General features: G+C 53.1%; 1 protein-coding gene across 1 annotated transcript; it reads left to right on the top strand.

The window, feature by feature from the left end:
* Positions 1–950: 950 nt before the first annotated feature.
* Positions 951–2,013, top strand: GMK (guanylate kinase; the record flags this gene model as incomplete). Its single annotated transcript, XM_005856117.1, has 1 exon — positions 951–2,013. A coding segment is annotated over one exon (982 nt), but the record flags the coding sequence as incomplete, so codon positions are not given.
* Positions 2,014–12,621: the final 10,608 nt, after the last annotated feature.

Here is a 12,621-nt window from a genome sequence, read left to right as displayed (position 1 = left end):
TGATAGTAGTCCATTAACGTTCCATTGGCCACCACCAACGCATTGAATCCAAAGGAGGCACCCAGCCCGAATACAATTTTTTGCAGTAATGCTGGTGCAAGGGTCGTTGACATGCGATGGCTGGAGAGTCCGGCAGTGACATGCTGGCGGGGTTGTTCAACGTCCCACGGGGAGGCGATCCTGTCGGAGACTATATCCGCTTCGCCCGCTCCCGTGACACCATGGTCGCCTACAACAGCCAAAATGTCCTTTTTGACGGGAGTTTCCATAAGTGAATGCGGCGGGGACTCTGGCAGAAGCTTGGAACCATTGCTGTTGTTCGTTGTTGCCATAAAGATGCGGATAGCGTGCTTTTTCGAGCTGCCCACGGCAGAAGGGTCGCTATTAATCAACAAAGCAGGTGAAACGGAAGAAAGAGAGGTGGTACTTCCGAGAACAGGAAATAAAAATGAAGCTGTGATATAACCCCAAAAAGACCTGTTGTAGTGCATCACGTATATAAAAAGGATGAGTCGTTTGCGTTGGCGATATCGGCATGGGCCAGAACGGCAGAATGGTCTGAGGCTGGTTTCCAGTCCGCTTGAACCCGCGTTGCGCCCCAGAGTAACCGCGCCGCCAGGTGCTTGCATTGTCCCACACATAAAATTGAAATTTCGCACGAATGGTAGATAGCTTTAAGAGTGCTGTAAGGCGCCAAGGGCAACAGTGGTGTTGTAATCGTTTCGTTCAGTCGGCCAACCGTTTCGTCTCGCATCCCCTATAACCTCTCGCCCCTGCCACGCCCTGCGATGGCTCCAACATAGCGATGGCTTCATCCCCTTGGGGTACCGTGCATGCCATTAAACAAGGTGGACGCGAAATCAAAGCAAATTTCCACCGCACATCTTCGTGCGATGCCTCTTTCCTCCCTTTTTGCATGTGTTATATATGCACTTTATATCACTCTGTTCCTACAGGCAAGTCGCCGCAGGCGGTCGCATGGGGTATTCGTCCTTGTCGTTTTTTCCAGTTGCTTACGTTGAACGTCATCGACGACCCGCACCTTTTCGCGTGCTCTATACTGCGTGCCTTATTGTCCTGAAGGCCTACCATACGAGTGCGTTGAACAATTTTTCCGCCTCAAACCCTCCGTTTTCTTCTGGTTTCGCGTGCCTGAGTAGTAGCAGTAAAGACGTCTCCCCCTCCTCCCCCCCGCGTCTCACACGCCGAAACTTCATGACGCACGGTGGCAGCGGCAGTGAGCATGGCACTGCGAGCAGCAGCATGGCTAGTAGCGCGAGTTCGAGCAGTCTGGACCAGCCAGTAGACAGGATGGCAGTGCGTCGACCGCTTATTATAACCGGGCCCTCGGGCGTGGGGAAGGGCACCCTGATCCGCCGCTTGCTGGGGGAGTATCCTTTGCGCTTTGGATTCTCCTGCAGCCATACTACTAGAGGTCCCCGCCCGGGAGAGAAGGAGGGGGTGGACTATTTCTTCACGACTCGCGAGCGGCTACAGGCTGAGATTGATGAGGGCAAATTTTTGGAGCACGCGACGGTACACAATAATCTGTATGGCACAAGTTTTGAAGCCATCCAAAAAGTTCAGGAGGAAGGAAAAATTTGTATATTGGATATCGACGTACAAGGAGTAATTTCTGTGAAAGGCGCGTTGGCGCGAGGCGCGCTCCATGATTTGCGGCCCCTGTATGTGTTTATATCTCCCCCATCCTTGGCGGTGTTGGAATCGCGATTACGGGGGCGCGAGACAGAGAAAGAAGAAGATGTACTCAGGCGTCTAAAGAATGCCAAGAGAGAGGTGGAATATGGAGTGGCACCGGGAAACTTTGACAAGGTGGTAGTGAACGCCGACCTGGACGATGCCTACATAGATCTAAGGACGTACATCGAGACGATGTACTACGGCGATGAGGAGGTGCAATCCAGCAGTTGATCTTTTAAAAGATGTTGACTTCATAGGTGGGAAGGGGAAGCGGGAAAGGCACTGAAGTAACAATAAGTACCAGGAACTCGGCCGGTAAGCCACTCCCAGGGGCTAAGCGGCCCGGGCTTTGCCATTCCATCACACTGTGGCCGTACCTCTTCTTTATCAAGTGGCTTGGGAATCAGAACCACAAACCATCATGCACTTGCTCATTTTCCCGCGAAAAAGACATTTCTTGAACGCATAACTCAAGAAACATGGGCATTCGGCAACGGCGCTGTGCACGCCGCGCCGGCCTCGCACCCCTCCCTCCCGGCGACCCAGAAGGGATGGGTCTCGTCTTTGAAGATGCACCTGCCCTGGGAATCGGTTTTCAAACCGGCGGCCAAGGCTTCAAAGACTTTCTTTTTCTGTACCTGGGCTGGCGTCAGGGGCATCGACTCGGTGGAGAAACCGGGGAAGACGACGCGGTCCCCCACCTTGGCATGGGCGGGCGGTTCCACCAATTTCACTTGTGTATGCTCAGTATCCGAGGCGCAGAGGACCATGCCATTTGAGGCAAAGCCCACGAGTTTCCTTGGCTTCAAATTTGCGAGCACTAGCACCATTCGACCCTCAAGCTCGGAGGCAGCGCTGTAAAATTGCCGGAGCCCCGAAGCGATCTGCCTGGGCCCGCTTTCTTCGCCACAATCGATCTCCTCGCAATAAAGCTTTTCGGCCTCCGGGTGAGGCCAGACTTTCACCAACCTTCCTACCCGGATGTCCAGGGCATTGGGGTTCTCCGTGGGCGCCGTCTCGCCCTTTCCTAGGGTCTCGGTCGCAGGGGCTGGCTCCTCCTTCTTCTTCGACTTTTTCCCCTGGCTTTGTGCGTGATGATTTCCTATCCCATCGCTGCTTGCCGCTTTCTCGCCAGTCTCCCCGTCTCTCTGCCTCGCTCCCTTCGCTTTCGCCGCCGCCTCCCCCTTGCTTTCTACCGACGCGGTGCCTCCGCCCTCATGCGCGCTCGCTGCTGCGCCCACTCTTTCTTGACCTTTGCTTCTATCGTACACAGGCATCGCCACAGGTTTGAAAATGGAATGCATTGGAACAAGTTGGGGCAAATGCGTCACGTCGTACGACATGGCAAAAGCTCCTACGCGCAGGCAGTTCTGGATCTGGTCAAACCAGCGCATCAGAGCCACCGACCCTCCCAGCGGTCCGGGGAAGGAAAGCGCCACAACTTTTGCAAGGGCCCAGTACATTTGGATGTCAGCTAATGTAGGCGCCGCACCCACCAAGAAGGAACGGCCTTCCAGGAAAGTATTGAGTTCGACAGCTCGACCTAGGATGTCTTCAGTCTCCGAGGCCCAGGACTGCCATTGCACCACCTGCCCCTGCTCGACTGGTAGCACACCCGTAAGCTCAGGAGTTACTGCTTTCGCTATCGCACGCGCGACAGTATTAGGCTCCTTAATTATGTCTCCGTCTGCGCGCAGCACGAAATGCTCCTCATCCTCCCAGTGCACCTTGTGCTCGGTCGTTGCATGAGGGAGGCCCGTGGCCAGCCACTTAAGCATACACGGAGAAGCTGGCGCCATCGAGATCTCGTGTCAAAGCTGTTTCCTTACCTTGTGCGTGTCAAAAGAAATATTCAGAGTCAAGCTTAGAGTTTAAAACCCGTCAGATGTAGCTTCCCACCATTCGACCGCCGAGTTTATGGATGCCACTTCGACAGGAGGCATCACGTGACGCGTGGATTTGAAGTGATGATTCCCGAGCAATTGTCATGAAAAACACTGGTCACACTCTTGAAGACCCGCGGGATTGAATGGAGTGCCGGCTTCTGGAGTCCTGAAGTAGGAGTCACGGGCACAGACGATGGAGGATGCCCCTACTAGGTAGTAACCTCCCGGGTCCTGGACGGCCTCGCAGGCTTTTTTCCTGTTCGCATTCGAGACGAACGGCAAAGAACCCAAGGGAACACATGTACATCCACAGGTAGAGCAAAGAAGCATTCTAACACTTGCAGCATGGATAGGATGGACGCATGCAGCACCTGGTCTTCGCAATTGGTTTATGTCTTGCTGTTTTTTGCGAGTGGGGTTCGGGCCGCAGGTATAGGTAGGTCGGAAGCGTGCTCAGGACATACTAGTTTACTTTATCTCACGAATCATCTACACAGGATATTATGCTGACACCTCCAATTGCAACGCTGCTTTTCAGCCATGTCCTGCACCACTAATAACCCCGTCGTCCCTCCCGCTGCTCTCACGGCGGCAGGATCTTCTCGAAAGTAGACGGGCACATGGGCGACGAAAAGAATTCTTTTTAACGGTGGCAAGAGGCAAAGGCTTCGGCAAAAAGCCAAGAGGGGATGGAGAGGAGGACGGGAAGCAGGATGGAGCTCAGGAGGCCAGCAAGGTGCGTGTTGGCTAGCGGGATTCTCCTTTGCTGCCCGTCTGAAGTTCATTACTTGCTATCTGTTCAGGTGGAGGAGGGACCGAGCATCATTCGACCCACTTTCAGTCATCGCGGTAGCAGCGCAAATGCGGCTGGGGTTACTACCACTGGGTCGTCGGCGGCGCCTTCTCCTCCTTCCCGGAAATTTCAAATGCTGTACACGTGCAACATCTGTGAAGGACGGAACCTCATTCAAGTCGACCGCGTCGCTTTCACCGAAGGCATTGTGGTTGCTCGCTGCAAACATTGTGATGCCAAGCACCTTGTCGCCGATAACTTGAGTAAGCTTGATTTCGGGGGCTTGGTCAAGAAGGGGAAGGAGGGGGAGTCCAATCCTGCAGGAGGTAAAGTGACTCTTGATGACATCTTAGCGGCACGCGGTGAGGAAGCGAAGTACTTAGACATAAAAAGTAATCCGGAATTAGCGGCCAAGTACGATCTCATGGTGCTCGAAGATGGCACCGTGGAGTTGGCGCCAAAGGAGAATGAATCGGGTGGGAGCCAGGAGTGACATGGGACGCCTGGGCGGGATGATTTACATAGTGAGCATTGTTTATCAAATGGTTGGCTACCACAATCTAGACAAGAGAGATAAAGAGGAATAAACATTTATGATTAAGTTTGTGTGCACGACAAAATACTCTCTCCCTTGAGTTGCAGCCCCGTGTCTGATTATTTTTAGAGGTTAGGTCAGTCTGTTAGTTGTATGTCCATAAATCAATTTTAAGATGAAAGTATTGAGACCTTGCAGCGAGCCGCAGATTTTCCTCGGATGGCTGAGTGAAGATACACCAGCGAAAGTCATGTGAGGCGGCATACCCGGATTGATAACTCCCCTGCTCGACCTCCTTGAAAAGTTTTGGAAAGAGGTTTCCTGCACCCCTATTCACCGAAAATCCCCCAAGACACCTCCAGAACGAGAATTCGGGGCTTAATCTAATATTTTGACATGCTGATGATCGTAAAATATAATTTTGTAGCCGCCCACGTAATGGACACAGCCAGCGTTACCGCTTCCTACTAGGTCTTACGATGATAGTGGCCATCACATAGCGTAATGAATTTACCTCCTCTAAATCAAAAGGTATAGTATAAGCGCATCTAAAATATAGAATCGAACGAAACGTGGTATGCTCTCTTGCATTTGGGGGGATTGTGACACTTTTTGTCAATAAAAACGTGGTTACAAGCCCTCCCAGAACTACCGAGCTTTGCGATCCTTTCTAGGGCCCATCGTGGGTCCAACAGGGATAAATGTGCCGACAAGACACCCCCTTCACCCAATTCAGTTATCAAACCCTCAGCGCTCGAATAAATCTGTTCAATCGATTAAAAATCTCAGTGCGTCACCGGAAGCTCCAAAGCAGTGGAAATCCTTGTCATTTTCCCTGACTGATGCTTCAACTGAAGTATGATACTGAAGGACATCATTCCAGTACAAGGGCAGGGCGAAGGAGAGGTTACGTGCGCACGGCTGCACTGAGGCTTTCTATGTATCGTACACTAAAGATTTATTTCACATATTCAAATGAGATCCATGCATTATTTCATTGCTGAGAACTCGTAGCTCCCAAAACGCTCTATGGCATGTCCTCGCAGCTGTGAAGTCACGATTTTCACGCGTACGTTGTGCCTTGCTACCTGTATTTTCTGATGCATTTCAGTCTCTCATATATTCCCATCATTTCACCTTTTCCACATGACAGAAAAATCGTTCAAGAATGTGTAGACGGTGAGCATGTCGGACGGTTGCCATGGCCTTACACGTTCATTTTCGCTCTGGCACAAGATATCACCCCCTTCTGCTGTGCGGGCTTCTTCTTATAGTGGGCACGTGTGTGAGGCCCAGCGATGCTTTTACAGGCCAGTCAAGAAAGTTTTTTTGCCAATGGAAGGAATGTTGGAAAACATTGAGCCAGCCATGTAGAGGGATGGAACCAGCGGCTGCAACCACTACCGTCTCCGGCACTCCCACCCCAGAGGACTTAATCGGGCACGCCACTCGTCTCCAACCTCTGGCAGGCCTGGCCTTTTTCCCCCTAGGGCTAATCGAACGTCGTTTGGAGCATTTGTACGCTCTTTTCCCTCGTGAAAACGCGACATCCATGGTATGCCGGGTCCCCGATCTTCTGTGTGTCGAGCCCAACGACCTTGCTGCTCGAGTGGCGGAGCGTCAGGTCCAGTTGGCAGCATTACTTCCGGCCTGCCGACCTCTACGTTTGATGGCCAAAGCTCCCATCCTTGTTTTTCAAGATTTTGATTCTCAAATTAAAAGCACGGCAGAGAGGCTGGAGTGGGAGCTCCCTGGGATGGATCTGGCGCGAGTGGTCTGCCCTAACCCCGCCGTCCTCACTCGGGCATGGGACACCGTCCTGTTCCCTCAGATCGTAGCCCTTCGAGCCATTTTCCCCCAAGAAAATTTGGGGAGGATCATCATGCGTCGGCCGGACCTCCTGTCTCGCGACGCAGCCGGCAGGCTCAGGGAGGGGATGGAGGGGTTGGCGCGTCATTTGCCCTCGGTGAAGGTGGAGATGCTCGCGGCTCGTCAGCCGGACATCCTCGCGCTCGAGCCCCGCCAGGTCGCCGCTCGCATCAAGCACTTGGAGGCTCTTTTTCCTGCGGCCACTCGTGCGGAAGTCGCTAAAATGATCAACCGGAAGCCTTCCTTGCTCCTGACCAGCGTCGAGCGCGTGCTCAGACCCAAGCTTGCCCGTCTGCGGAACATACTAGGCTCCGCCGCCGCGCAGGAGCTTTGTCAGACCATGCCCTCAATACTCAGTCGCGATCTGGAGCAGGTGGAGGCCCGCCTCAAACTGCTCAGGGCCCCGGTGCCGGGCCAGGACCTCGTCCGCTTTCTGAGGTACAACCCTGCCTTCCTCTCGAGCGCGCCCGGTGCAGTCGGCGCCCGGCTCACGGCCCTGCAAAGCGTCTTTCCGCGAGGGGTGGAACTTGGAAAAATGCTTATCCGGGAGCCCAAGCTTTACGCGGAAGACGTGGACGTGCTCGCGTTAAAGCTGGCGGAGGTCCATGCGGCGACAAGACTGAGCAAAGAGGAGGTTGTAGAGCGCCTGCGACGGGATGCACGCTTTTTGCTAGTGTCCTACGGGCGTCTGGCGTCCCGCTTGCGCTTTCTGAAGGCGCTTGAAAATGTTGGAGCGGAGCCGTGGGAGTGGGCGCGGCAAGGGGACCCTGGGGGGGAAGGAGGGGGGGAAGGAGGAGTCCGACCGTCCTTACAGCGGATCAACCTAGGCTCCATGGCCAGCATGCCCCTCGGGAGATTTCTCCACCTGTACCCGCTCTATCCCTTCTACCTCTTGCACGAGCTCGGCAGGTCCCCAACCCCCCATAAGGAGGGCAGCAACGTGTATCACTTAGAGGAGGCACATTCCCAGATGCTGTGGCGAGACGGGGGTTTGCGTGACAGCCCCGTGAAGCAAATCAACGGCAATGGGGGGCGTCCCGGCCGTCCTCACTCGATTGGGCGTAAGGAAAACATGGGGGAAGAGAAGCAGATGCCACGCAGTTTTTGAGATGCGCGTCTCGGGAGCGGGAACGCCAGTGACGGTATCGGTAAGGTGATGAATACTCGACGTGCAGGATCCTCTGGATCTGGATGCCAGAAGTTGTGACAGATAAAAGGTCGCATGGTGTAAAGTAATTTGATCGACTACTGGAGCACAACCTTCATGTTCATGCCCATACACATGTAAAAAGATCTCCCTCTTTGCGCAACACATGAATGAAGCTTGTTTGCTTGTCGCTGGCATAATGAGTGGTTCTAACTGCTTTTGACTTCGTGTTCACGTGTTCCCATTGCCTGCAGCTGGCTACTTTTTCTTGATGCGATAAACAGAAAATCCATCCTCAGTCACTTCAAGAATTTTAATCTCCGCTTGCTCGTCACTCCCGTCCCTTCCGGTGATCTCTCGCAATGCGGCCCCTGTAGGCGACGCCCGCGACCGCAGGTCAAGCTTGAACCGATATAGGACCACCAACGCATCATGCTGCGCCTCGGATCGAAGCCTTTCTGCCAAACGGGTCATCAAGCTCTGCACTCCAAACATAAGGATGACGTCCTGTCTCCCCAACTCCATGTCCTTTCTCCACATGTTCCCGTAAACCAGCCTTACTCGCGGCTCCAACGGCCACAAAAGTCCATGCCGCCAGACATTGCAGATGGATAGCAGGTAGAGGGTCGGGTTAAGCTCTACACCCGTTGCTATGTATCCTCGCTGTGCAGCATTGACCACAGCCTCTCCCATGCCGTGCCCCAGGTCAATGAAGCGCAATGGCGGACTTCCTGCACGCCTGCGCGGCATGTGACGAGGGAGCACTTCATCGAAAATAGTTTTGTATTTTGACATGGGGATGTTCATGTATGGTAACGCATTCCCTCTGAGCATAGGAATGACTAAGAAGGGCAGGGAACCTAGGGTGAGCAAGCCCACAACGCTTGCAGCCCCATACAGGAGCAAAGGGGGCTCAGTTGGACGGGGGCTCTTCGATTGGCTAGGGGGCGAGCATTCCATGCATGCACCGGTACTTCTCAATCGTGCTATATCCTCAAGATCAGATTTTGTTTTCCGATTCAGGACTCTTCATTGCTCCTTTCGAGGCGTAGCTTCTTCTTTTTCCATGAAAGAGATTTAGAAGAAGATGAGGAGGTTAAAAAGACGTACCGGTAAGAAACATGTGCCTTTGCGCAAGAGATAGACATGAGTTGGGTTTTTGAGGAATCCTCATTCGATGTTGCACTTTTATAGACACCACGCCACGATGAACGATTGAGAGTGATGAAAGTGACGGGGAAACTAGTCACCCGTGGGCAACGCGCTTGCTGTGGGACGGGATAAAGAAGCATTTGACCGGAATTCCGAGAGATGGGCGAGCGCTTCACGCGGACACTGCAACACATACGTACAGCCCGTCCAGCATGGAAATGGCCTGCGCAAACCCCGCCAACAAAAAGCGCACGCTGGCACGCAGTAAAAGCGGCGGCACTCGGACGACGTCGTCCGCATTTTCATCTCGCCCTGCCCAGCAGCAGCATTATCGTAGGGTTCGAGCTATACCTTCAAGCGGACTCTTTCGCAGGAACGCAGACAGGCAACTCGCCGCTCTTCACTTTCTCAGCAATATTCCCATGAAAAGTGAGCTGCAAGTTTTGAATATCGTGCGGCCTCCACATCAAGAAAACTCCCATGGACGCGAAAATTACATGGCTCTCACCGGAAAGAAGGAAGACAGAGACATGAAACCACATAAAGTTGCCTCCCGCGCGAATGATAGCAGCACACCTGTACTTGAGAACCACTTTTGTAGAAGCAGGGATGGCGTTGATAGTACTTCAATTCCTGGCAAGCAGCTCAACGGTCTGGACGCGTTTGTTGTCTCGGTACCGGAATCAATACGGCATAAATATCAACACAGCGCTGCAGTTGTGCGACAATGGGAGCGTCGAGTCAAGAACGCTGGTATCTTGGACGGAAGGCTTTTCATCTCATCTAGACGGGGATATCCCTTGGTGGTTGCCTCGGTGGTAGAGTACAAACCGGGCTGCGAGTCCGAGAAGCGGTGGCGCGCTAGGCAAGTGAACGAGCGTGGTGGCGAAGCATTCCATCGTCCAGTGCCAGACTGGCGCGGGGTACGTTATGGCGCTTTGCTGCATGCAGAAAGGGCTGCATGCTCCGCAGAGCGGGATGTCAGGGATGGAGGATATTTAGTGGCTTGCGGAGGGAAGGACGGCGTCGGGGCCGGGGCAGCCCCAGCCAGCCAGTCCCCTTTCGGCGCCAGCGGCTCCTCTTATGACCCTGCCTCCCTGGACGACCCAGCATTAAGTCATGGACGCACTCGACAACTGAACGTGGGCGGCCCCGGCCTGGGACCTGTAGTCTTCTCCATTATCCATTTCCGCAAGCCGAAGCAGCTGAAGGAAGAGCTCAACAAGCAGTTTCGGGAGCGCCATCCCACCCTGCCTCCCTCTCTCACGTTGTCGAAAATTCGGCGTTTGAAGAAACAGGCGGCGATTGCTTGCTATGAGGGATTAGGCGTAGAACTAGGTACACTGGCCTTGGCGTGCGTTTATTTCGAGAAGCTTTGCTTGCTGTCTCTCGTAACAAAATCCAATCGTCGGCTCGCTTTCGCCACCTGCCTGATCCTGTCTTATAAATTTCAAGAACAGGGTCTGCGGGGGAGCACTGGTAATGGCTGGCAGGAGGAACGAGAAAGTAAGATTATGTCTGTCAGTGGCAGTTTTGACAGCTTTCGAGACCCTCATTTACGACAAAAAAGCCGCAGTAGCATCACAGGCGGCAACAATGCTTGCAACCTCTCCAGGTTGCTTGAATGGATTGATCGCGAATGGTGTGTGAGCAAAAAGCAGGTCTTGGAGGCTGAGTTCGGCGTGTACATTAACCTCAAGTTCGCTTTGCACGTCCCGGCCTGCGAGGTGCAGCATCACTTCGCGCGGCTGTGCAAGCTCGTCGGAGCTACTCCACGGGACTATTTGGGAGAGGACCGGTTCCGAGCCTACACAGAGGTAGTGACGGGACATAATCAGCACTCACACCCCCGCCGCCAGGAAGACGAGGTTGCGGGGACCACGAGGAGGAGGGTAGGGGGTGAAACCGGGAGGGAGAAGAACGCGAATGCAAACGATGGCTGTTGGAATACCGTTGCGGAGAAACGTTATACGTACACCACAAAACCTCAGGAGAGTATTTCGCCTGGATGCCAAGTACCAAGTCAACGACATGCAGCCAGTAGTGAGCCCCCCACGGACCGAGCGCATCAGAAAGATTGGGCAATACAAAACGTAAAATGTAACTTCGCAAAAAACCAGCACAAAAGTGAGGACTTGAGAGAGGAATCTGCGTCGCTTGCTCTAACAGATTTTTCGAGAGGAGAGCACATAAAAAAAGACATGATAGGGACTCGAGCAGAAGTGAAAGATGGGCTACCGAGCCGCCGCCGCCCGTCATGGACTTTGCGGAAATTGCGCCGGTAAAGTTTCCCTCACGGTATCAGAAAACAACTCTGTACGACCTTGCATATTTGCAGGGCTTAATGCTTTTGAAGCTTCCCCGGACGTGCATATTTTTACGGGTCCAAAAAGTTACCATAAACAGATAAGAAAGGAAAAAGGCAGGACGTGCGCTACCATGGTAAAAGTACCTAAATAACTTACTTCAAGTGTTTTGTGTTTTCTCGTGGCCGTTGATTTGCTATTCATGTTCAATTTGCGCTCTTATCCGTCATAACATATCACGCACGGCCGTCGAGATTATCATTTCGCCCGCCGGTTATGTTACAGGCTATCATCCCATGAGTCGATTTGAGACGGTGACATCTTCCACATTGCTTCAGAGTCAGCCCTCCGGTGCTTTTCCAATCTCTGATCGTGCACTATTGCATCACGAACCGCTTGTGTGAGCTTCAGAGTCTGCCCCCCTCTCCGCAAATTTCTGCCGGTGTACTGTTTGCTATTGATCTATATATCACTCTTGACGCCATTGCCATTTCTTTGGAGGCAGGGCCTTCGACCACAACCACGAGAGTCTACTGCACGATGGATATACACCTTCGGCTCGTGTTTGAACCCCATTCGTTCCATGTTCCTGACCAACCCATTGAGCACTTCCAGCAGCTGTTCCCTACACGTGATATGAGCAACTTTTCATATCGAACAAGAAGACTCACACCCATCCTGAGAATCGGTCTCGAAGTTTCTCCATGTCCTCGTTCCGTAAGCCGTTCGGATGATTCGCCGGGTCCACCGCCGCCAGCTCGTCGGCCGCCTGGACTGCCCTATGCTTCGCGCCAATAACGCGACCACGCGGCCGCGCATGACCCAATTGACCCGATGTCTTGGCCGCTACAACCCCATCAACCACGCCGATGCTACTGTTGCTGTCTTTATCCTCAGTCCCTTCATCCCCCTCGAGGATACTCAACTCCTTGATTTTCCGGACAAGTTTCTCAGGGGAGGTTGTATTATGGCTGCTAATTCCGCGGCTGTCCGGTGGCAACGAATCAATGTCGTCCCCTTTACCTCCATCCACGGAAAGTATCGAGTCGCTTCGATGGTCTTTTAACGCTTGGAAATAGGCAGCATTAACGTCTCCGGTCACATAGACACCATTGAAACAAGAGGTGTCAAAAAATTCAATTGCAGGGTTGCATTCTCTGACTGCTGAGGTCAAATCATCGAGTTCCTGAATGATAAAAGTTATTTATTTGGATAAGCGCCCAAACGGTGAC

This window comes from Nannochloropsis gaditana, assembly GCF_000240725.1.
Source record: "Nannochloropsis gaditana CCMP526 unplaced genomic scaffold scaffold038, whole genome shotgun sequence".
Classification (NCBI taxonomy): Eukaryota; class Eustigmatophyceae; order Eustigmatales; family Monodopsidaceae; genus Microchloropsis; species Microchloropsis gaditana.
Note: the sequence above shows the minus strand (reverse complement) of the source record. Positions and strands in the feature narration are given on the sequence as shown.